Source organism: Plecotus auritus (genome assembly GCF_963455305.1).
Source record: "Plecotus auritus genome assembly, chromosome: 3".
Lineage (NCBI taxonomy): Eukaryota > Metazoa > Chordata > Mammalia > Chiroptera > Vespertilionidae > Plecotus > Plecotus auritus.
Genome location: NC_137772.1, coordinates 44,377,173 through 44,404,364, shown reverse-complemented (window position 1 = coordinate 44,404,364; position 27,192 = coordinate 44,377,173). Strand labels below are relative to the sequence as shown.

The window sequence follows — 27,192 nt, the reverse complement described above, 5'->3', positions numbered from 1 at the left end:
CATGAGTTGGTCTGGTTTTTCATTTTCATAGAATGAGGTCTTATCTGGGACATATCTCTCAGGTGTTTTCTGTTTAGTCTAGCTGTGTTTTGTTTGTTTTTATTGATTAGAAACATAGCCATGGGGGGGGGGGAGCCCCCAGCCTGCCTTCCTGTAATTGTTTCTGTGAGAATCAGTGAACCCAAGACCCTGTGATTAACTCAGGACAGACAACTTTGTTCCCTGAGCAACCAGCAGGATGCCTGGCCCACAGGAGGGCGGCAAGAAATGCTTACTACAGTGGTTCTCAGACTTGAGCTTGCTTCAGAGGCACACCCTGCAGAGCTTGTTAAAACAGATTGCTGGGCCCCTCCTTCAGGTTCTGACTCAGGACCTCTGAGCAGGAACCTGAGAACCTGCACTTCTAACAGGCTCCAGGGGTGGCTGCTGCTGCTGTTTGAGAATCGCTGGGCTGAGGATTCTGGGTTTTGAAGTTCAAATAATTTATCCCTGGGAAAGCTCCTTACCCTCAACCTACTTGGCAGCAACAGGGTAAAAGCCAGTCGCACCAGCTGGAATTTTCCTACAGGATAATACTGAAATCCCCTATTTGAAGCCTTATTCCTTTAAATTCGACTCTGGTCCGTATGAAAATGCAAATGCTCATTGGAGGAGGATCAGAAGTTCATATGACAAACATTTGTTGAGCATATTCTACATACCAGTCACTAAACTGAACTCTGGAGATTTGAAAATCAATATTTATAGTTCTTATGAATTAGAGAATACTGATATCTACTTAAAAATAATTACCAGGCAGCCCAACCGCATGGCTCAGTGGTTGAGTATTGATCTATGAACCAGGAAGTCATGGTTTGATTCCTTGTCCAGGGCACATGCCTGGGTTGTGGGGTTGATCCCCAGCGGGGCATGCAGGAGGCAGCTGATCAAATGATTCTCTGTCATCACTGATGTTTCTATCTCTCTCTCCCTCTCCCTTCCTCTCTGAAATCAATAAAAATATATTAAAAAATAATTATCAGACAGTGTGGAAAGATGGCCCATAGGGTGATCATCAAAAGAAAATGAAGGGAGTCAGGCAGAAGCATCACTTCAGGGTGCAGTTTGGTAAGGCCTTGGCAGCCTGGTGACTCAGCTGATCCTTCAAGGGAAAGACCTTCTCCTCCTCTGTGAGGGGCTTAGAAAGGCAGGAGCGGGAGACAGCAGAAGGTTGCTGAGTGCCCAAAGAGGACGAGGAAAGGGAATGCCAACAAAGAAACAAGGCCAGAGAAACAACTGGGAACAACCACTTCCAAATTCTGCCTAGGTTCCACACTGGAAGGAGCCAGTGGGAGTGGGATTGACTGGGATGTTGGCAGTAACACTGAAGCACATGTCAAAGAGAAGTGAGAAAACGAAAGAAAAAAGTAGAAAATCACATGAGCAGAAGACCCTGCTTCCCAGTGCAGTCCAGAAACTTCTAGGAAAGATAGACAGTGCCTTGCATGTAATCAGGGCCAGTGCTTGCATATTTGAGAACTTGAAGAGAATTAGAAATGTATCTGTATTTATACATTTCTCTGGGCAGATGAACTAGAAAATGCTGCCTGTTCTTCTCCACTCACGCGGGGCACTGGGGAATGTATTCAAACTAAGAAGGCTCTCGGTCAATGCTACCTGTGTTTTCAGGCTATCCATCACACCCAGAGTGATTATTTCATTCATTTCTGGGTAGTAGAAGCTAGAGAAAGAAAGCAGGCTTCAGGCCTTTGTAGTAACACTGTGGGTTTTGTACTTAGAGAAACTTCTCTGTGGGTTCCTTTTGGCTGCAAAATAAGATGGTCTGAGAAATGAGGGATGCTCCAGATAAGTGGCCCCAAGTGGACCTCGCAGTCAGCTCTTTGATCTCTGAGGCACTGTCCTGCTTTTAGACTCTATGGCTGGAGCTGATCCACCTGGTCATTGACATAGAACTCCTGCCGAGGGAGGAAGCCTGGAAGTGGATTTATTCAATAAATATTTATAGAGCAACTCCTCCTTTCATCACCTTGCATTTGGGTAGCACTTTACTGTTTACAAAGTCTTTTATGTTTCCTCTATAATCTGTCCTTCATGGCAGCAACCTTGTAATGTAGACAGGAACTATTATAAACATTTTACAGATGAAGAAACTGGATCTCAGAGAAATTGACTTACCCAAGGTCATATGAAGGATCCTTGGCAAAAGGAAGGCTACAAATGCTGGCTGTTAGGACAGGGTACTTTCCACCCATCCAGAGAATTCCATGTTGGCTGATAGAAGAAATGCAAAAGCCCCTAAGACAGTGCCATCAAGAGAAATATAATGTGAGCTACATAGATAATTCTGAATTTTTAGGCACTGAAAAGAAGCAAGTGAGTTTAATTTTAATAATATTTATTGCAATTTGTTAAAATATTATCAATTTACCATATAATAACTATTAAATAATACTAATTAGATGTTTTCACGTTCTTTTTGTTCCACACTGAGTTGTTGAAATTACTGTGTATTTTAAAATACACATTGATTTTATACACATCTCAACTTGGATACTGAATTTTGATTGGAAATAGTTGATCTGTATTTAGATTTCATAAAATGTACAACTGAAAAGTAGATTCATGTACTTAAGTCAGTCCAAGAACACTTAAAACTTTTCCAATAACTACATTGAGGATCAGCTTTAAGTTAAATTACAATAATTGAGAATACATAAAATGTTTAAATTTAGTTCCTCTCTGGCACTTGGTCACATTTAACGTGCTCAATGGCCACATGTGCCTAGTGGCTTCCATTTTAGAGAGTAAAACCCTGACATGTCACCCTTCCTCCCAGGAACTTGTAGTCTGGTAGATCCAACATGTATTTTGGTTTATGTGTTAATATAGTTTAATCTTGTCCTTTGGTGGCTATGTTAAAAGTTGGTCTCCATCCTTACCCATCAGTGTGCATCTCCTTTAGGGGCCTCCTCTAACCTAATTTAAACCTGCTTTTTCTTCCTTGTTCCCACAGCTGCCTGCCTATACCCACTCCAGAAGATGGAGGTTGTGACGGCCCAAGAGAGGCTGTATCTCTGATAAAAGTAGCTCTATCACCTTTAGGCTAGAAACAGAGATCAATCTGGGAGAAAGAGTGGATTTATGGGAGATTAAGATAGCAATATATTTAGGTGCAATATGACACCCCTTCCTTTCCTTCTGGAACATCTTTGACATACACAGGACTCTGGCCATCAGAAAGCTTGGCTCCTCTGTTTTTAAAAGCAAGTTCATCTTGATAGAGTATGGCCATCTAAATTCTGGTTGGATTTTCCAAGTAAGTAGAAATGGTTAATTATTTGTCCCAGAAAAAAAAATGTCTTGTTATCTAAGCAAAACTATACCCCACTCATGGGACTGGGTTGAGGGCATTGTTCCTGTTTTAAGAACACTTGAGTATGCCAGGCCGGTGTGGCTGAATACTCAAGCAGATTGAACTTCGTCCCCAGTTCAGTTCCCGGTCAGGGCACATGCCTGGGTTGCAGGCTCTATCCCCAGTGGGGGCTTGTAGGAGACAGCCGATAGATGTTTCTCTCTCATTAATGTTTCTGTCTATCTCTCTCCCTCTCTCTATAAAATCAGTTTAAAAAAAAAAAAACATACTAAAGAAATTAACGAAATACTTTGAGTGATTATTTGTTTGCCATCTCTGCATAAATACATGTTTGCCTGTTTCTTTTCCTACAAGGGAAGCCTTGGCAGAGACTATGCTGCGGCCTTTGAGAATGAGTGTCTCCTGTGTCTTTGTTGCCCTGTAACTCCATTGGACCTTGGTCCGTAGGATTCATGGGCTCCATAAATATTTTGCAAATATAAATTAGAGGTGTCCAAGCCATTATTTTACATCTCCTTATTATTAGTGCCTCAGCTCCACTGAATACACACACAGAAAGGGTTCCTTTTCCCTTGCTCCCCTCATCCTTTGTTCTCCACGGGGGTAAGAGGTGGGGGTTGAGGTAATGAGGGTGCAGGTCCAGGCGTGTCTGTGAAACCTGACCCAGAGTAAATTTGGTTATTAAACTCATCTTCTTAAATGCCCTAAGTTAAGCTATTTGATGTTAGCTGCTGGGAACACAATGCTGCCAATCAGACAAGCAGGAGCCTGCCTGTCCCCTCAAATATTTTACAATTAAAGTGAGGTATGTGTCATAGCTTTCAAGGTTGCCAATTTCCTTAAATGCACATCTAATTAAAACTCATTCAAACACTTCTACTAATAAGTAAAAGAAATCTTGAGATGAAGTAGCCCTTTCCACTTATCCCAAGAGATGTCCTGCTAAATAAATGTTCCATGATCAGATAAGTTTGAGAGACACCATTGCTTCTCTTCCCTATTAGAGATTCATTCAAGGCCAGGGGAAAAAAGCCCTATTGCATGGAAGCCTGTTCAGGTTGGTTTACCTGGAGTTAACTAAACTTGACTGATTGTGGGGCCTACTTTTTTTAGGGAGCACTTACAAACCACTTAAGGATTATTGTTCTCTGAACTTATTTGGAACATGCTGATTTTAAATAATATGCTTCTAGTCTCCATTAAGTTTTTAGTTATACAATTTTTGGAAGAACATCAAGGCTAGGCAAGTATTTAAGGTTGCTTGTGACATATACAATTTATGAAAATGATCAACTTCTGATATTTAGCCCTTTATTCATGCTTGACCCCAATAATGTTAAAGTGTTAGTGTTTTAATAATTTCACAATCCTTGAAAATAGTAAAAGAAACAAAATAGGCTGATTTTAGAAATCTGAATTTACTAATTATATTTTTGTTGAAAATGTTTAATTCCAGCATTCCACAGAACAGAGCCATTTTATTTTTATTTTTAATAATTCTTTATTATTGAAAGTATTACATATATTCCCTTGTTTTCCCCACTGACCCCCTTCAGCCTGTTTCCCACCCCCCCCCCACACCCAGGCCTTTAGAACCCTATTGTCTGTGTCTATGGGTTATGCATATATGCATACAAGGTCTTTGGTTGATTACCTCCTACCCACCCACGCTCCCTCTGAGATTCCACACTCACAGAGCCATTTTAGATATCAAGTCCACTGAAGTCTAAACTGAACTAACCTGAAACTAACTTGCATGCCTTCAGTCAGTGAGCAATCAGCACTTAAATCATCAATAATTATTTTTTAAAAATATTTTTATTGATTTCAGAGAGGAAGGGAGAGGGAGAAATAGAAACATCAATGATGAGAGAGAATCATTGATCAGCTGCCTTCTGCATGCTCCACACTGGGGACTGAGGCCGCAACCCGGACATATGCCTTGACCAGGAATCAAACCATGTCCTCCTGGTTCGTAGGTCGACTCTCACCACTAAGCCATGCTGGCCAGGCATCAAAATAAATATTTTTTGAGGACCTAATAGCCATGAACTAAGGCACTAGGATACAGAATTGAAAACTACAAACACTCCTTATTCTCAAGTGCTCTTAGCACAGAGGGGGATACTATCCTTAAGGAAGTAATAACAGTAGACAGAAAAGTATAAGCGATATGAGAAAAAAATATCAGGAAACTTCTACCTATTCAGCTCTAAGTTCAAATCTCCATAAATTAGAAAGGATATAAAGGAAGGGCCCACACTTCATCCAAAATGATAATATCCTTATTATATAGGAGAGACACATCCCAGATAGTTGTTTGTAGCATTTTCAATAATAAAATCAATGGCCCAAATGTGAAATTAATTGGAAGCCACAATTCTATTGCACTGTTTTAGCGATTAAGCCCATTAGATTGAATTGTTTCAGAATGCCTAATTATTGTGTCTGCCACACTCATCTCTTCGAGTCATTCCTAACTTTTGGACTGCTGCCTGGATCATTTCTGCAATACGGTTGCAGTTGAGTATAAGCTAAAGCGCTCAGTTGCATTTTTGCAAATTCTAGATAAGAGCTAAAGAGTTTGTTCAAGTGTTAATTCCCTTGAGTTTGGGTGAAAGTTGATATTTTATTGGTGTTTTTCAGGTTCATGATTTAAAAGTGCCTGTGGGAAGTCACTTCGGCTGGAAAGTGCAGCCAGGGAGCTCCTGTGTTTTCAAGTCTTGTTTTCCTGTCCAATACACGTTACATCAACCTTACAAGTGGATGAAGATACCTCAGTTGTCTGACTTTACCAACTACTTGTTTTCAGAGTTTATAAAGGTGGGAGGAAACAGAAATCCTGCTAAGATCTGAACATCTAAGTGGCTTCTTCTCCAGCACCATCGATAGCTGTGAGCATCAGAACTAAATATATTTTCTCAAGGAGTGCTGTGATATTGAAGTTCCTTATTAAAAATAGTGTGTCTGCAAAACCATCAGAAGACTCGGACACTGACAGCTAGAGATGACACTGAGCAAGCTTTTATTTCGGCCTGCAGTCTTCAGGTGGGGCACATTGATTGATGAGTGACTGCTTGCCAATACGTTCTCTTCTCACTCTATTCCTTGGATTGGACTTCATTAAGCAATTTATCACTTAACCTTCAGACTTACATGTGGGGTTTTTCACAACAATAGTTTTGCATCATTGGAACTTTGGGTTGATTTAATCACTTAACAGAAACGAACAGAATCCAAATTACTTGATTGCCATGGCTTTGAATGTTGCCCCAGTCAGAGACACTAAATGGCTGACGTTAGAAGTCTGCAGACAGTTCCAACGAGGAACCTGCTCACGCTCTGACGAGGAGTGTAAATTTGCTCACCCCCCCAAAAGTTGCCAGGTTGAAAATGGAAGAGTAATCGCCTGCTTTGATTCCCTAAAGGTAAGATAGTGCATTGAATGTCATAGCAATGCCACATTGGACTTTCAAATGAAATGTTTTTCATTGTACTTTTACAGAAGTTGAACAATTGTTTTTAGATTCTGTTTTCTTATTTGTGGTGACTATTAGGAAATTTTCATTCTTTTTTTTTCATATCAGGCATAAATTTTTTACAGATCCATGTTTAACTTAAAAATACATGATGCTGTATTTTTGGTGTGGCATGCCATTTATGTACCCAAGAGTTTTAAATCAAAGTCTGGCTTGTGACAACTAAAGATAAATATTTTATTAATGTTTGATCTTCTGGAGGTTATATACAGGTGAAGAAATTGAATGTGTCAGTTATGTGTGCCAGTTATCTAATTCACCTCTTGAAGAATTTTCTACTCTTGTGACTTTCTTTCTTGACCAAAGACTTCCTAAAATACTTCTAAATATGATTTTCATTGTCTTTGACAATTTGAAATGTCTAAGAAATTGTTGAGTATACACCCTCAATACTCCTTGAGAACCTACTATGTGAAAGTTAACACATAATACATCACAGAAGAAACTAATGTGATTCAAGATGGCTTCCTTGATGAGTTCACTGGTAGGAAAAATGCAGCAAGCACATAAGCAAACAACTATAACTCAAGACAGAAAGGGGCATATGTCTTAAGGGGAGAATAGAGACACAACTTCTGTGGGGGTCTACAGAGGAGAGACCTGGCTTCCAGTTGATTTTTTCAAGAAATGTTTTTGGAGGCTGTGCACCTGAGTTGTATACTGAGTTGGGTAGAGTTTGGACTTAAAGAAATGGGAGAATAATAATAATAAATCTAATAGAAGGAAATAGGGAGACTTAGCCCATAATTCTTTGAGGTTTATTTTGCCCTAAAATTGTGGATTCTTTGAAACCCAGATTGTCTATGACAGTCCTAACATTATCAGATCTTGTTTACAATGGAAAGAAGTAAGATCTATAGCTAAAAAAGAGCTTAATGTCTATATCTCTGCACAACTTTATTTAAATAAGCTTACCAAGCAGTTAAAAAATGTTGATTCATGCTCTTGATAAATGACTTGGGAAATTACTGTGTATGAGTTTACAAAATAGTGATCTTAGCCTATTCTTGGGTTTGAAGGGACTGGATAAGTTATTTGGGGAAATTTTCATCTTAAAGTAAAAAAAAAAGTGTTTTATAAAACTTGTAAGTCAAAATTAAAATATAAGATTTTAAATCATATATTTAAGTATGCATTAAAGGGAAAATTTATCTATGCACTAAAAACAGAAGACTACATTGATAGCCCAAAAGAAGTATTTTAAGGGTTACAAATTTTGAAAATAGATATACTATTTACCTCACTAACTACCCCTATTTTATTCATTTTTTAATCATTAAAAATATTAGATTGGGCTTTAAAATTATGAATCATTTTGTCTACACATAAATGAATAGATGGATAAATTATAATTCATATAAACTATAACAGTATAAGCAATTCTTATGTTAGTTTTTATTTTGCTTTTATAGTCAAAAAAGAAAACTAAGTATGCATGTGCTTCTGTGATCATCACCAGTAGAAACAGTCACTATAAAAGGCAGTGTAGATTAAAAACTAGATAACAAGAACTTCCACATACCAAAACAGGTCAGCAAGGAGAAATTCATTTTCCAGCCCAGCTAGCATGGTTCAATGGTCAGCCAGGAGGTCACAGTTCGATTCCCGGTCAGGGCACATGCCCAGGTTGTGGGCTCAACCCCCAGTGGGGGGCATGCAGGAGGCAGCCAATCAATGATTCTCTCTCATTGTTTATGTTTCTCTCTCTCTCCCTCTCTCTCTCTCTCTCTTCCTCTCTCTCTCTCTCTCTCTCTCTCTCTCTCTCTCCCCCTTCCTCTCTGAAATCAGTAAAAATACATTTTTTTAAAAAAGAAATTCATTTTCCAGGTTATCCCTAATTCCTTCATTTTGTTAATCCAAGCCTTGTCCAATATTAACTATTAAACTAACATTTTAGCTAGTTTCTTAAAACTTTTTATTTTTTAAACTAATTAGGGAAAAATTCCTGACCTATTAAGACACATGTTTCTTGACTATCAACCAGACAACAGATCTTTACAATTCATTACCTCACTATGGATTCTCCAGGGCATAATTGTTTAAGGATTCCAACCCATGGAGAAAAAAATCAAGAACAGTTATGTTTACTGTAAAAACATAAACCAAGTCATGAGAATGTTGAGCACTGTTCAAATGAAAAGGAACTTTACCCTTTGAGACAGCATGGAGGGATCTGGAGAGTATTATGCTAAGTGAAATAAGCCAGTCAGAGAAAGACAAGTATCACATGATCTCACTGATATGTGGAATCTAATGAACAAAATAAACTGTTGAACAAAATAGATCCAGAGACATAGAAGCATGGAACAGACTGTTAAATCTCAGAGGGGAGGCAGGGGTGGGTTGATGGGAGGGGAGAGATCAACCAAAGAACTTGTATGCATATACGCATAACCCATGGACACAGACAATAGTGTGGTGAAGGCCTAGGGTGGGGGGAGGGGCTGGGCTAGAAGGAGTCAATGGGGAAAAAAGGGGACATCTGTAATACTTTCAACAATAAAGATTTAAAAATAAATAATAAAGCAAATAATACATTGGATCACTTAAAAAATCATTTTCAGAAGTGTCTAATAGAACCATTTTCCAGCTACATATTGCCTCAAGTCACCAGTTCTCCTTTAAAATTATAAATTTTCAGCTTATTTAATTTGAGTATGTGTTATATATTTTTTTAAGTTGTCAAACTATAAAGAACGTGAAAAGGCACAGGAGTAGGACCAGAATCTAAATGCCTGCTCAACTACTTCCCAGCCTTGGGTGTGTCATGTATCACTTCTTATCCTTGTTGTCTCATCAGTAAAAGAGGATAATCATCTGTGAAACTGACTGAAGTGTGCACAGTGTCCAGCACGGTACAGGCGTATTCACTTTGCAAGGTGGTTGTAAGGATTGCAAGTCCTTACGACAGAGACTGGTAAATAAAACACTCACTCAAAAAAAAGTAGCTAAAAAAAGAGTGATGATGCTGATAATGATTAAGCTATTTAATTTTATTTCATTTAAATGTTAAAAAGACAGTGTTGGCCAGCAGAAGCAGCCTGCAATAGAGAAAAGGGCAGGGGCATTGATGTCAGACAGGCCAGGGCTTTAAGAAACCCTGACTGGGACACATTATTTTACCTCCTTGACTTCAGTTTCCTCCTATTTAAAATTGATATAATAATTCCTACTTCATTAGATTACTTCAAAGGCTAACTGGCCTAAGACATGCCAGATGCCCAGCACAGGGCCGGACATGGTGGGGACTGGCAATGTTCATTTCTTTCCCTTCATACTAAAGTATCACAGTATAGGCACTGATTTTATGACTGGCTATACAGGCAAGACTCTTCAAGTGTCCAATTCTTAAAGCATCCAACTCTTCATGTGTCCAAAATGAAAAAGCTACTGTGTGAGTGCTAATACCTCAGTGATACAAATTAGTCATGACATTAAAAGCAATCATGTTTGAGGCAGGCATAATTTTTGTTGTTATTGATACAAGATCCTTTCTGCAAACACTGGGGGGTATTTTTATTCATAAAAATAGGCACAAGGAATTGGTGTTGGCCTATCAGTATAGAGACAAGTCAGTTGTGAGGCTATGATATTCCTTTTTGTTTTGTTTTATTTTGTTTTTATGATGGTTATTTGTATACAGGAGTACACTTCCATAAATGCATTCTAAACAAATGTGTGGATGTTTGGAAAAGAGATTTGCTGAACTCTTAGAAAAGAGAGTTTTACATATATAAATGCTTTTATAAAAGACTAGAGGCCTGGTGCACGAAATTCGTGCATGGGTAGGGTCCCTAGGCCTGGCCAGCGATTAGGGCCAATCTACAGGATGACTGGCGGGGCGATTGGGGGCCCCCACTGGCACCCGCCTTGGCTGGCCTGGCGCCACCTGCTCACCAGTCCCACCCCCCCACTGCTGCAGCTGGTTGGGGCCTGCAGGCTGGGGGCAGCTCCTGCATTGAGCATCTGCCCCGTGGTGGTCAGTGCATGTCATAGCGACCGGTCGTTCTGCCATTTGGTTGATTTGCATATTAGGCTTTTATTATATAGGATGTCTCAGAAAATAGAGCAGTGCTGTTGCAGTGACATTTGTATTTTATTCACAATGCTTACCATATTGCATTTTATGTGAAACTACTGGGCATGCAAGAATTTGTGATTTTGTTATTACAGTATTATTATGAACAATGGAATTGCTTATATCTTTTCTGGAAGGCCAGAACATCCTGGAACATTGTATTCCACAGTAAGGTTAACTTAACAAAATACAAATTGCTTCAGAGCAACAAACATCTCTGTAGCAAAGGCCTTGACCACCATCTCTATACGTTTATGTCTGTAAAAACAGTTTCCCACACAGTTTGAGATTTTTCTTTTCAGGTTCTTCCTTCTATAAATGACAGAAACTCATGTGAATTTCTTTGCAAATTGAAACCTTCAGAGAGGAATAAGTGAAGCAGCTTTAACACACTGAGATTAAGATTTTGGCATTTATCACTTTCATCAGTATTTAATATATTTGCTCCAACATCTGAATTAGAATTCAGCTTTAAAAAAGGAACCATTTTTAAAAGTATGTTGCTAATTTTTGCAAAAACAAAACACTCCTAGCATCTGGGAAAATTGTTTAGACCTTACATTATCTTTCATGATAAAGACTAGTACAAAGACAGTGTGATTCTTTTAATGCCTAAGTCAAATGATGTCACTCTATTCAAGGACTTCAGTGGAATCCCATCTCGCCCTGAGTAAGGGTCTTACAGTCCTTACAAAAGCTATCTAGGGCCTAGGAGATCTGCTTTCCAACCTTAGTCATGGACTTCAGACCTACCACTGTACCCTCATCCAGCCACTCCAGTCCTGCCACTTCTTCGCTGTCCCCAGATGTACCCAGTAGGCCTCTGACTTCGGGTGTGTGCACTTGTTCTTGGCTCTGTCTAGTATATTCTTGCCTCAGTTATATGAAAGCTGTCCTCTCATTCCCTTCTGATAAAAAATGCCAACAGTGAAGGCTTTCTGCTAGCCTTATTTCAAACAGCAATTCTCTCATTTCTGGGATCCCATTTCCTCATCACCTTGCTTTCCTGTTCTACTCACACATTTGGATTTTGTTCTCTATTGGTCTCCCTTCTCCACTCTGCCAGAATGAAAACTCCATGTAGATGGGGATCGTGTCTTTTTTTTTTTTATCACTGTGGTATCCCCAGGGCCTTGGACAGCATCTTGTACGTAGCAAGATGCTCAGTCAGTGTTTGTTGTGTGGTAAGACATGTTCATCAGGAAAGTATTCGAACCTCTCACATAGAGCTGCTGCCTATGGTTGCACAGGAGTGCACTGCATAGTAGCGATGCATTTCTCATCATAGTCTATGTGATTGGCACCCCTGGGGTTTGTGCAGTGCCAAACCTGTGCATCAGTATCCCAGTAGATTTTAAAATCAGGGAGCTTTGTGCAGGGATTGGAGATATGGGAGACTCAGGAAGTATAATACAACATTGGAAAATTGACAAGTAAATTATTTAATTTTTCCGGAGCTACATGTGATACAGAAACTAATTTTTTTAATTCTCCAATTCTTCCTAAATTTCAAAAAATGTAAAAGAGTAGATCCTGCTCATTTACCCAAAGGATGCTGGCTGTAAGTTGGCTGATGGCAAATAAAATTTTAGTCTTCCTATTTATGGATGAAAATTTTAAAATTAAAAGTGGTAGGTATGTGGCCATTTTGGACAGTTCTTAATAACATATCAAAAAAGATATCAGAATATGCCCTTGACCTTAATTTTGTGTTCCTGGGCTCTTAAGGAGAGGTTAAGTCTTTGCAAAAAATTACTTGAGTATTTTCTAAATTATATGCCTAATTTTGGCCTGATTCAAAAATATAATCTCAAACAATGATTTGGTTATCAGTAGAAATCACTGTAGTAATACAGTACCTACAATCTGCCAGGAACTTTCCATGTGTTATCTATTTATTCCAAAATTTCTATAAGGTAACTATTATATAATCAACCATTATAGAGGTTCAAAAATGTAAGTAACTCACATGTAACTCATAAGTGATGGAGAAGGACCTGATCTGAGGACTGTGACTTCAAATCTGGCACCATCATTTCCCTCCTCCTAACCCCTCTTACAAAATAAATCACTGGTGTAAATAATTCTAAAACTCCTCATAACTTAATTATATTCACTTTAACAAGTTTAGCATATTAAAATATTTTTAAAAACATTGTAAATTAGAAACCCCCAGGAATAAACCTGTTCAGAAAATTAAATATTTAAAATAGAGAGAAACTGCAAGAGAAAGCAAGGCATATGTATTTATTTCTGTTTGTATCTGTATACAAATATTATACCATCACTTACTAGGCCTCAGTAACTTAAAGTGGTTTTGGTCCAAGATGTGTATGTGCCGATGTTTGTGTGTGTGTGAGAGTGTCTTTGTGTGTGTGTTTTCCCATGTGATTCTGAAATCATATATGATTTCATGTTATGATGTAATAAAATGTAGGACAGGTTCATAGTTTAAGAATTCTTGGACCCACCAATTATTACTTCCTGCATAAGAGGTCCACTTCCCTATCATCTGACTTGTACCCTCCCCTGTCAATCAACTACATCTCCTTCATACCCTCCCTCAACACTATGCAGACTTCCATGCAACAGTTTTCTCCTCTAAGTAAGGGTCCCAGTGCAAGCCTGTAAGCTTCCCAAAGACAGGATTGTGTCCCCTTCATCTTAGTGCCCCAGCACCTAGCATGGCTTCTGGCACATTGCGGAAATGCAATAATAACCATCCGAAGAATGCATCCCCACAACTTTTCAAAATGGACTTATTGATGATCATCAGTGAACCTCAGACCCAAATCTTTTCTGCATCACCATCCATCATTTCCTCGCACATCTCCGTTTTGTTTTGTAAGCCCCGTCAGCCCCTCCTTAGAATTCTCTCCTACTCTATCCCCCGCAGGATATGTTCCTGGCTCTTTTGCCACTCCAACCTTCCTTCCTATTTTACCTCTAATGCCACCTCTTCCTCCCCTTGCTCCCTAACATGGAGTCTCTCCAAGACTCAGTGTTGGATTTTTCCTAGATCGGGTTCAGTGATCAGTTCTAAAAGTGTGTCTGCACGCACGTATTCAATTCCCACATCTGTGCCGATCAGCCCCATTTCTGCTGTGTGCCCTTTCCTTGACAACTCTGTATGAATGGTCTATTGTCCCCTGCAGCTCAGCACATCTAAATCCAAACTCTTCATCCTGTCCCCACCCCAAGCCATCACCCCACTTCAACCCTATGCCTTGTTCCCCAGACACAAAACCTTAATTTGATCCTGATCACCATGCCAAGGACTCTTAGTTTGTTTTTGTTGTTTTTTTCTTCTCTCTCTGGTTGTAGGGAAGTATAATATCTTCAAGAACTAATCAAAACTATGGAATCTTTATCCAGAGAAGTAGCCATACTTACAGACTATTACGGTCTCGAGATTTCAAGGGTTTCATGAGAAATCTGACACATTGAAGTAGGCACAAGAAGAACAGAGGGTCATGAAAGATACTTTTTGGTTATTTCTCAAATTAGCCTACAGCCAAGATTAGCACCACATCTTTCCTAATCAAGTCACATTCTGAGGGCCAGGGGGTTAAGACTTCAATATATCTTTTTTTTTTTTGGGGGGGGGAGGGTGTGATGGGAGATATAATTCAACCCATAACAATAATATCTAAACACTGTAGACTAATTGAATGAGCCCAAATTGGGTTTCAGAATCTATCTCTACACACTGCCCTGAATAGCTACTAGCCATCATTGGAGTTGGCAAGAGAGGAAGCTTAAAGAACTCCAATCTTACACTAGCCTAGTGCTTCATTTGGTTGGAGTGTCGTTCTGTGCACCAAAAGGTTGTGGCTTTGATTCCCAGTTAGGGCACATACCCAGGTTGGAGGTTTGATCCAGTTAGGGCGCATATGGGAGGCAACCAATCAATGTTTCTCTCTCACATCTATGTTTCTATCTCTCTCTCTATAAAATCAATAAAAACAAATCCTTAGGTGAGGATTAAAAACAAAACAACAAAAAACTCCAGGCTTTGGTACTGAGTAGAAGAAGGAATGACGATAAACTAGCATTTCTATGATTATAATATCCTATGGTTACAGTATGTAAGAAAAAAATAATTCACAGAAAAAAATGGCAAAACTTATTGACCCCCAAAAAACTATGGAGTAAATATTAATTTTAACCTTAATTATATTCTTTAATAGTTACATTTGTTTATTATTCACTTTGCCTTGGGTGATGATGCTAGCTTTAGTTAGTCTGTGTAGTAGTTCTTAGGAAACCGTTTCTCACCAAAGCACAGGGAGAAAGACACATTTATCATATTAAAGAATTTGTTTACTATTCTATTTGTTCTGAAATGAAAATAGCATTTTGTCAGTATCCTTTTTTTTTTCATTCAAATTGTGTGTGTGGCGGGGGGGTGGGGAGGCGGGTTATTTTAGGATGTTTTTAATATAATGACAAACTAGGAAGCAAAGATTTAAAGTAAAAGCCCCGGTATGAAAAATGTATATTTGATCCCTGACTTTCTTAATATAATATTATATAACTTCATCTTTATGGGCTCCAACTGGCTCATCAGTAAATATTCATTCAATCATTTATTCGTTCATTTATTCATTCCCTCTTTTGCAAACAAGAGGTACAAACTCAAAACCTGCAGGAATCAGCAAGTAATATGAATGAGTGACTCAGCACTTATTGTTGGCAAGACACAGGACCAACCACTGGAGACACAAAAAATTAACTGAAGGGCACATAGCCTTCTAAGATGGCAGCTGCCACCCAGCAACAAACAGCTGCTGCCTGCCTTGGGAGAATCTTGGGTTTTTTAAAAAAACAAACACGATACAAATTTTGATGTGAAGCTTCTCAGTTTATTTAATTTCTTTTAAATTTTTAATTTATGTTTAAATGTTTAATTAATTAATTGTTTTGAGGTAACGTTGGCTACTAACTTTATATAAGTTTAAGGTGTACAACATTATAATGTGATATCTGTATGCACTATAGCATGTGCACTACCAATTCTCCAACTTTACCCACCATCATACATTTGACCTCTTTTACCCATTTCTCCCTCCCCTCACTCCCTTTCCCCTCTGATAGCCACCATTTTTTGTCTGTATCTATGAGTTTGTTTTTGTTTTGTCTTATTTGTTTGTTTCTTTTTTGTTTTATATTCCTTCCACATATGAGTGATATCATATAGTTTTTGTTCTTTTCTGTCTTACTTATTTCACTTAGCATAATACCCTCAAGGTCCACCCATGTTGTTACAAACGGCAACATTTCACCGTTTTTATAGCTGAGTAGTATTCCACTGTATAAATGCACCATATTTTTTTTATCTATTCATCTGTTGATGGACATTTAGGTTGTTTCCTTATTTTGGCTATTGTAAATAATGCTACAATGAAATAGGAGTGCATATAACTTTTCTAATTAGTGGGGTTTTTTTTCATATTCTTTAGATAAATGCCCAGAGACAGAATAGCTGAATCATATGATAGTTCTATTCTTATCTTTTTAAAAATACATATATATATATATATTCTTATTGATTTCAGAGAGGAAGGGAGAGGGAGTGGGATAGAAACATCAATAATGAGAGAGAACCACCCAATCAGCTGCCTTCTGCATGTCCCCAACTGGGGACCAAAGCCACAACTTGGGCATGTGCCCTTGACCAGAATTGAGCCCAGGATCCTTCAGTCTACAGGCCGACACTCCATCCACTGAGCCAAACCGGCCAGGGCAATTCTTAACTTTTTAAGGAACCTCCATTCTGTTTTTCGTCATGGCTATACCAATTTGCATTCCCATCAACCATTTTCTCCATATCATTTCCAACACATGTTATTTCTTATCTTTTTTAAAATAGTCATTCTAACAGGTGTGACATGATATCTCATTGTGGTTTTGAAGTTTTCCAATTTTGAAATTTCGACAACAAATTAAAATATTTTTAAAACCTGAAGTTCAAACAAAACATATCTTTAGGATGGATTCAGCCTGTAGACTGCCACATTTAACCTCTGAAATATACAAATATTGATCATGCGATAGATGTTGCTAAACACTGGGAATAGAATAGCATATACATCTTCCATCAGAAGAGATAATTAATAGCAGAGTGGATTTACTCTGCTCTTAATCATCCTTGAAAGACTTCATTTACATTGCTTTGGTGATTCACTCTCTAGTTTTCTTCTTACCTCATTGGCAACTGCTTCTCTCTCCCCGTCCCTGAATCTCCTTCCTCCTCTTGATCTCTAAATGCTGGTGACTCTCCAGGCTTGGTCCTTGAACATCTTTTCTACATTGCCTCAGACCTTCAGTGGATTCCTTATTCTTCTTATAACTCATCAAGCATGTTCTTGCCTCAAAGCCTTTGTACTTTCTGGCCCATCTGCCAGAAAGCTGGACTTCCTAATTGAATGACCTCATCCAATCCAATGACTCTAAACATGCTGAATATTTCTTAATTTCAGTGTCTACCCTGATTTCTCCCCTGAATTCTAGACTCATGTATTCAATTGCCTACCTGACACCTCTATCTGGATATTTTAGTGACATCTCAAATTTAATATGTCCACTTATAAGTTCTTGATTCCTCCTTTAACCTAGTTTTCCGATTGTACCTATTCTCTATAGATGGTACCATGCACTCGGTTGATCATATAAAACATTTTGGAACCCAACTTAAATCTCTTACTATTACCACCATATCCAATCCATCAGCAAGTCTCATTCTCTCTATCTTCAAAAGATACCCTAAATCCAAGCACTTTTTAGCACTATATTCATGACTACCCTGCCCCAAATCACCATGTCTCATATCCTATCCAATAAAAGAGTGATATGCAAATTAACTATCACTCCACTACACCCACAAGCCATGCCCACCAGCCAATCAGGAGTGAGTATGCAAATTAACCCAACCAAGATGGCTGTGGCCACGGAGCAAGCAGGAGGCTTGGGTTTCCCCAGTAATGGAGGAAGCCAAGCTTTCTGCACACCCTAGTGGGCCTAGGCCTCCACTCAAGGCTACAAAGTTTCAATTATAAAAGATAAATAAATCCCAACAAAAATGGCTATGGCCACGGAGTAAGCAGGAGGCTTGGCTCTGCTCAAGGCTACAAAGTTTCTATTATAGATGATAAATAAATCCCAGATAGCAGGGCCTCTGCTTGGATCGCTGGGGGGCGTGGCCGGCCTGCAAACCACCACAGGCCCCTCACCCAGGCTGCCCCACGCCCCAAGGGAACCCCCACCCTGATCTGGGACACCCTTCAGTGCAAACCAGCTATCCCCCACCCATGCAGCAGGCCTCTATCCTATCTAATAAGAGAGTAATATGCAAATTGACCATCGCTCCAACACACAAGATGGTTGCCCCCATGTGGTCAAAGATAGCCAGCAGGGGAGGGCAGTTGGGAGGGACCAGGCCTGCAAGGGAGGGCAGTAGTGGGCGATCAGGCCAGGAGGGGAGAGCAGTTGGGAGGGACCAGGCCTTGCAAGGGAGGGCAGTTGGGGGCGACCGGGCCTGCAGGGAAGGGCAGTTGGGGGGGACCCAGGCCTATAGGGAAGGGCAGTTAGGGGTGACCAGGCCTGCAGGGGAGGGCAGTTAGGGGCAAACAGGCTGGCAGGAGAGCAGTTAGGCATCAATCAGGCTGGCAGGGGAGTGGTTAGGGGGTGATCAGGCTGGCAGGCAGAAGCGGTTAGGGGCAATCAGGAAGGCAGGCAGGTGTGCAGTTGGGAGCCAGCAGTCCTGGATTGTGAGAGGGATGTCCGACTGCCCTAAAAGGGCAGTCGGACATCCCTCGAGGGGTCCCAGATTGGAGAGGGTGCAGGCTGGCCTAAGGAACACACCCCCCATGCATGAATTTTGTGCACCGGGCCTCTAGTGAACTATTATAATAGCCTACAGTAGCTCTCACTTTTGCTACTCCCTACCCCGGAAGACAGAGTGACTCATAAATGTCATGTAATTCTCTTGCTCAAAATCTTCCAATAGATGTTCATTTCATTTAAGACCCCGTGTGATGTGCTGAATTTCTAGCCCCACAAGTTGACCATGCTCCCCCTCACCATGGTCTTCCATCACATTAGACTCTTTGCCCCTTGGCGCCTTTGCAAGGGCTGTTCCCTCCACCTGGCATATTCTTCCTTCAGATAACAGGAAGACTCAATTTTTTACTTTAGTTAGGACTTCACTTAAATGTCACCCATCTATCCACAAAAAACACACTCAGAACGTATCCTTAAGGGATGTTATCTATCTGCAATGTGTCTTCCTGGTCTGTCTCCACTGCTAGAAGCTAAGGCTATAAGGTAGGGATCTCATTGCTCTAATTAGGTATTTGGCAGCTTTTGGGTGCTCAATCATATTTGTAAGTGTATAAATATATCTTTAAATCCTATACTTTTAAATATCACTGCTCCAACAAAATTCAAATCACTATTCTGGTTACCTATTGTTCAATTTTTCCCATTAATCTATGGGCAGAAAAAAATATATCAGTTAAAGGCTATAAACAAGTAAGCTCTTTGGTTTCCAACCCCAAAGGTGTTTTTGGGTCATTTCATATTTTTGGATGCCCTGATAGGCAGGTCACGTGGAGACTTGCCCACAGGTGTCAGCTAAGAGCTATTAAAATTCATGTAGTGGCTTGTTGGGCCATCACGGGCAACTCGGCAGTTCCCAACAACCTGACCATAGACAGATGCTGGTGCTGGATAATGTTTTCACTAATCTGTTATAAAATAAGGACACTGAAATACCTTTGGATTTGTGTGTGTGTGTTTGTTTTTTGTTTTTTTGTTTTTGTTTTTGTTTTTTTGTGGTAAGAACACTTCACGTGAGATCTACCCTCTTAACAAACTTCTAAGTGCATAATACGGTGTTGTTAACTATAGGGACTATATTGTAGAGCAGATTTCTAGAAGGTATTCATTTTGCATAACTGAGACTGCATGAAATGCTTATTTTTCATGAAGGTAAATTCTTCAAATTTAAATGTTTTTTCTTTATTCTAAGACTGTTTCCTTCTTATTTTTTCTGATTATCATAAGATTCCTTTCTTTTCTAAAACGACTGTCTTAGTAGTTGAGTTTTGTTGTTCTTTTTTCCTTCATGTTCTTACTCAGCAAAAGAAAAAGTGGGCAACTCTATGTCAGTTTCCCATTCCTCTTAGAAATATTGCTGCTCCATAAAATTCAAAGAGAGGGCCTACCTATCCTAACTATTTAGCCTGAAATCCCCACCATCAGACATACTCCTTTGAGTCACGCACACGGGAAAAGCTTTCTCATTAGAAAGTCACTGTTGAGTCCACATGTTACCTGAGAGGACCCTAGAAGTTCTTCAAGCCTTTTCCTTTTAGCAAACAATGACAGCTTGATCCATTGACTAAGCCAGCGATTTTCAACCCATGCCTGCGGCAGGCACACTGGTGTAATACAAGAATTTTTAAAACATGCAATACCTGACTATTTAGTCAGAGGCACTGGCCTCTTTTCCCTTAGGTTGACAAATTAAAAAATGACAGCAGCCAACACAGCAATAGCCATTGGGTGTGAGTGAATCAAAGTTATACCTATTTTTTTTGTCAGATTGGAGACATATATATATTTGGTGTGACTCAGAATTTTAGTCATTAGTGTATGTGTGCCATGAGGTGAAAAAGGTTGAAATTGCTGTACTGAGCTAATTTTCCTTTTGGTGGATGGGGAAGGAGACCTCGCATGTTAGCTCCAGTCTACAGGACCAAGTCCCCAAACCACAGCAGGGGGCTCACCCTGGCTGGGAAGACCGGGGTTGTTCTGCGTAGCTTTACCAATGACAAACGTCACCTGTTTTACAATTTTCCGATGGACTGGCCTGTTAATACTAAATAGCATATTCTTTCCACTTGGTTTGGTTCAATTTCCTCTGGCTCAAAGATTATAAGGTAGTGTGCTTTACTTCCTCGGCAGTGTTATGACCAAGAAGAATAAAACTGATAGTTGGAGGATAAATCCTCCCCCTGAACACCCACCTTTGGATTTCAGGAAGTGAGTGGATGTTGACATATTTATTTGTGGTCAACCTTACCTCACAATCTTGCTGAACCAACCAGCATTTTGGGAATATGACTGGTGAGACTATTTTCTTATGACCGAGGTTTTATCCATAATGAATCTTAAGCCCTGAGAAGATATCACCAAGAGACAGAGGAAAGGAAAATGACTCGGATGCTTTAACCGAGTTAAAACCAAACAAAACAACTAGATTCAAGTTGAGGCATCTGACTGGAGCATTTCATATTCTTAAAAAAGCATTGCTTATCATTTTTGACTGAATAAATGATATGCATACTAAGGTACATTAGTAATCAATATTAATCTAAAAACTTGTCTGTTGAAAAGCAGAATACAGTACATATAAGCTTTTTAAAAATGCCCATCTGAACCACAACTCAAATCTCATTCGGAAGAGTATTTCAAGCCCTCCCAGCCCTTAGTAAAATCATTAATAATGACACTAAAGATATCATTTCCACACCTGTCATGAAACTAAGCACTGACCCAGATGCTCAGGATCTAAAATTAATCAGCAGCAGCCTCATTTGAGAAGTTTTAATTCAGATCGCTTCCCTTGCATTCCCATTGGGCACTCAGTTGTTAACAGAAACTGTTATATCTAGAAAATATTGGGATAGCAGGCTCCTTAATAAATAATTCTAGTAGATCCAGATGTGCTGAGCGGTATATAAAACTGAGGAAGAAGAAATTTCATTTTCTAGAGAACTTCCATATTTTTATTCATTTATTTATTCTACAAATAGTCATCGAGTCACTACTAAGTGCCTAAACAAGACACAGGAACCTTATTCCCGTGGAACTCAGAGGGGAAGGAAAAAAACAAGAAAACAAACTAGTCAAATAATCACTATTTATCATGACTGTTATTCATCCACAGGCATTGGTCCAGGCACTGGCAATATAGCATGTTATAAAAGCAGTTTTCTTGACCATGGGATTTTCATTCTAATGACAGTAACAGCAAAGAAATAGGTACAAACAGCACCCCTCCCCCGCTTAAAAAATGACTTATTTCCAAGCTGTGAGAAGTGCTAAGAGGGACATAAACAAGGTACTTGGGTAGAAAACTGCGACTGGGGAAGAATTTAAACAGAAAGGGTGGCCTGGGATCCTTTCTCCAAAGAGTTGCTACCTGAGCAGAGACCCAGAGGATGAAAAGAAGACAACCATGTGAAGAGAGAAGAGCTTCCCCAGGAAAAGAGCACCAAAGCCTTGAGATAAAGGCACTTGGCCAATTTCTGGAAACAAGAAGCCAGGGTGACTAGAGCATGATCAATCAGTCAGGGGAAAAAGGGCCGGAGACAATGAATAAGACGAAACTGTAACTGTGTAGGCGTTTGAATTCTGTGCTCAGTACTAAGATTTAAGCAAGAGGATGACATACTCCCAATTTGCCTTGTGAGACGGCCATTCTGCCTGGAGAAGGAGTTGCAGGAGGAGACCCGCAACAGCTCAGTTTCAGAGTATTTCCATGGTCCAAATTACTGCCAATGCCACCTGGCTAGGATGGGGGTGGCAGAAATAGAAAGGAGTGTGTAGACTTAAATTATATTTTGGAGGTAGAATTATTAGGAAAGGTGCACCATGACAGGGTAATAAAAAACAAAACAAACAAAAAACAGCAACAATTACTATGCATCCCAGCCCCAGTTCTTCCTTACCTTTATGGTGCCTAGAACTGATGGTTTGAATGGGGGAATGTAATTCCTCTTAAGAGTATTTCTCCAGGCCCTAGTGCCCTGCTGGTTATTTTATTCTTAATGTTCTCAAAGGTTATTTTCTCTGTGGTCACTCAGAAGCTGGGTGTAAAACAAAGCTCCAGAGAGAACTTGGTTTATTACCTGAGCGGACATACAGCTAAAATCAGACTGCTAACTTAGAAGTCCTTCAAATGTGTCTTGTGTAATTGAAGCTTCTATTACTTTTTTTTTTTTTCTTGGTCAAGTCTTGAGATTGGCTTAAATCTCATGAACTTTTTCTTAGATGTTTTAAAAAGAAAGTTCTATTGGATAATTTGTTTCTCAGAATTATTTTTTATTTCCAATTTCAATCCTAAATTTTAAAACCTAGATTATTCTTACCAACTGCTTTAATTACAGTGTAGAAAATGTTGCCAGGATCCACATCTTTCAGAAAGCTAAATTTCTAAAATCTCTAATTGAAGTAAAAATAACTTCTTAATAAATGGTATTATTTCTTTATTTGTTTATAGTTTTTCTTCTCATAAAGTTCATTTTGATTTACATTCTTCTGAGATAATTATGTCTTTCACTAAAGTTTTCAATTTAATCACTCAAAGTAATTAATTTTACTCTAAGTCTCAATCTTCTTTCTAATTTTAATAAATGTATTAATTATTTATACATTTAATAATTTATTTTAAAATAATTTATTTTACCCTAAGTCTCAATCTTCTTTCTAATTTTAATAAATGTATTAATTATTTATACATTTAATAATTTATTTTAAAATAATAATTTATTTTACCCTAAGTCTCGATCTTCTTTCTAATTTTAATAAATGTATTAATTATTTATACTTTATAATTTATTTCTCTTCTAATTTTTTCTTTGGTTAAATTTGCCAGATTTGCCAGAGATTTGTGTTTTATTTCAAGAATGTTTTCTTGGTCTTAGCTATCAGTTCTACAAAAGATAGATTTCTTTTTTCTTATTATGTTTCTTTTATTTCTGTCTTTATTATTTTCTTTCCAGCTTTCCTTAATTTCTTTTGTTTTTAATATAAATTTCTATATATAATTTAGTTCTCTTTCTGTAATTCTTTTCTTTTAAAAGCATTTAGGGCTGTGAATCTACTACATAAAACAGCTTTGGCTGTACCTCATATTTTCTGTTCAATAATGTTCTCACATTTGCTATTTTCTTAACTCAGTTATTATTTATGTGACTATTTCTAAATAACCAAGTAATTGGGGATTTTTTTCTTTAAAGTTTCAATATTAATTTTCAGTAATTTTTATTATTAAGATAATAAAATTGTGTAATTTTTACTTAGAAGTGCATTGAAATATTTTGTGGTCCATTATATGATCAGTGCTTGGTACATGATGTAAATGGTACATGATGCTTGAGAAGATGCATTTCCTATTCTTAAGTACTAAGTTATATCAATGCATAAATATTTATTCAAACATTGAATAATTCACATATTTTATGTCCTTAATTATTTATTTTTGTCTCCTTTACCTACCAGACAGTTTTAGTAATGCATGAAATTTTAATACTAAACATGTAATTCCTTGAATGTCTAACAATTTGTGCTTTTCGTATGATGCTGTTCTTTGTGCTTAGTGTTTCATGTCTTTCCTGGCTTTTTCATGGTTATATCTTGTATCAATATGCAATTAAACTTTTGTCCAAGGTTATCATTTTTTATTATAATTGTACTGCCCCTGCTTTTTTCTTCATGCTTTATAAATATATCTTCTTTTATTATTTTATTTTTTAAATTGGTTTTAGAGAGAGAGGAAAAGGGAGAGAAGAAAAGATAGAGAGAAACATCGATTTGTTGTTCCACTTATTTATACATTCATCAGTTGATTCTTATATGTGCCCTGACTGAAGATTGAACCCATAATCTTGGCATATTGGGACAATGCTCTAACCAACTGAGCTAGCTAGACAGGGCTATTATTCTTTTATTTTCAACTGTATTATATATTATACTGTATTATATATTATATGGATTCGTGCACATTGAAAGGAAATTAATTAGAAGAAATATTTTAATATCGCTATTTACCCTTTCCCTGTAATAGATGTGTCAACCAAGTTCACAATGGCCAATGACAGATGGAAACACATGCGTGTGATTGGCACCAGCAAGAGCTTTATATGTATCATGCATGCACTAGTCAACTTAGCCTTTTATAGATCTAGAACAAACTTGCATAATTAGACCTGCTTTCTGATTTAGCTAAACTTTTTCCAGCCCAGGAAAGCACTCCAACTTCTCTTTCAGGTAATTGTTAGCAACACAGCAATAAATATCAACACGAAGCAGATGATTATTGTAGATCACGCAGGGAGAACAAAGGGTGAAATATTTAACTGTAGCAATGTTTGACTATATTCTGTGTAGTGAGAAAACCTGAAGTCATTTTCAAGGTCTTACTTCTTTTCAGTCAGATCAAGTTTCTAAACTTTCTAAATCTTCATTTTCCAGCTAATGAAAAGAAAATAGGATTCTACCAAGTCTCCTATCTACCTACTCCAGGAATTCTGTGAGGATCAAGTGAGATGAGGCATGTGAAAACACTCCACAGACATTTGGTTAAAGTGTAAAATGTTTCCACCTGGCTATAAAGGAAGTCATATTCCTGGGCTAAAGAAACTGCAAGGAGGCTAGTCTCCAGGGAGAGGAAGCTGGGCATTGCTATGTGACAGCATTACCCAGCACCCACAGTCACCGTTTCCTGGCTGGGCTGGGCTGTGGGCTGCATTTTGCACCATGGGGTCTTGGCAGTGTTGGCTGCGATTTGGTGGTGGTGGGGCCTGTGTCCCACTTGAGGGAAGCCAAGTGTTGGTTTGTTGGTGCCAGGTCCACGGTGCCGTTTTTTTTTAAATGGCCAGTGCATGTCATGGCAGCTCCTGCATTGAGCATCTGTCCCCTGGTGGTCAGTGCGCATCATAGCTACTGGTCAGATGGTTGGACGGTCGGACGGACACTTAGGCTTTTATATATATAGATACTAAATATTTTTAAATCTCATGTGAACATCATTTCTTTGAATTTGATTTAAATTAATTTTAAAATAGTCTGTGTCTTTGAAATTAAACAATTCTATCTAACATTCTTATTTTGGAACTTTGATCAGGGACCTACAGAAACCTCACTAAAGATGTTATCAGATGATGGAATCGCACCAAAAGAGATAGACTTTATTAACCTCTGGTGTTCCAGAAGGGCTAGAAACACAGGAAATAATAAACCTGCTGGCCATATTTATAAAGATCAGGTTTGATGGGAGAGGAGAGATGATGCATCCACTGTGAACTCTATCACTTATACCTGGTAGCAGACCACAAGCTCAATGCAGAAATTTCTTTCAAAAGAAAAAGACTTCTTTAATCTCCCCAATCTTAAACTTTCCCAGCTAGACTCCCATGTCTGTTTCCCTTTGGCTCTAACTTCTCCCCAAAACCCTTACTAATCACTTAATGGCTCTGTTCAGTATTGTGCCATATTCCTTGGGAGAGGCATAGAAATGTAAAACTCAGTCTTGCTCTGAGGGATTTTAAAAATAAGTGAGAGACAAAAAGCCATGCAAAATTAATGATTATGTACTAAACTATTTGGTACTAATTATTAGTGGAAGAGATTGTATTAAAAAACAGAGAGAATAATTGGCTGCAATATAAGGGAGCTTTATAGGCTAGGTAGAATTAAGCTCAAAGGAATGACTGATCTTTGTGTTTTATAACCTATCTCATTGGCTCCCCAATGCTTTTCCGTTGGGGACTTCTGAAGACACCTGTTCAGTAAGTCTGGGTATGGATCCTAGGAATCTGTATTTTTAGAAGCTCTCTAGTAATTCATATGCATGGCCAAATTTAGAAAAATATTACTTTAGCCTAGCCGGGTAGCTCATTTGGTTAGAGCATGGTCCCAATATGTCAAGGTTGCAGATTTGATCCCCGGTCAGGGTACATAAAAAAATCAACCAATGAATGCATAAATAAGTGCAACAACATATCTCTTTCTCTCTCTCTCTCTCTCTCTCTCTCTCTCTCTCTCTCTCTCTCTCTTCTCTACACTCCTTTCTCTAAAATAAATTTTTTAAATAAAGAAAATATTACCTTAAACGATTTCATCATACACTCTGAAAGTGTTTGTTCTTATGCTTCATAACATCTATCAAGCATCCCTGAAGGTATTACTTAAAGTTTCCATTTGTCTTCCAATGTTCCAATAAGACACAAAAACTATGTTATTTCACAGGTAGCATTTTCTAAGTCAGGTTAAAAAAAGAGTACACACCTGTCCCACACCATTTGACTTCTTATTCCTGTGCCAGTTTTAACTGCATAGCCAACAACACAACAACCTAGAAGTCATTAGCCTTAACTGTAAACTATAAAACAACCCCCAATCCAAGTTATTGC

The 27,192-nt window shown here is 38.5% G+C and overlaps 1 protein-coding gene across 8 annotated transcripts in view; it reads left to right on the top strand.

Annotated features, from left to right (window-relative positions):
* The window catches only part of MBNL2 (muscleblind like splicing regulator 2), a 162,981-nt gene that overhangs the window by 46,812 nt on the left and 88,977 nt on the right, over positions 1-27,192 (top strand). For all 8 annotated transcript variants that reach the window (XM_080661702.1, XM_080661703.1, XM_080661699.1 and 5 more), the window contains exon 2: positions 6,020-6,801. In XM_080661702.1, coding sequence (XP_080517828.1) covers positions 6,628-6,801 — 174 coding nt within the window. In that variant the 5' untranslated portion in view covers positions 6,020-6,627. The remainder of the gene's footprint in view (positions 1-6,019; positions 6,802-27,192) is intronic.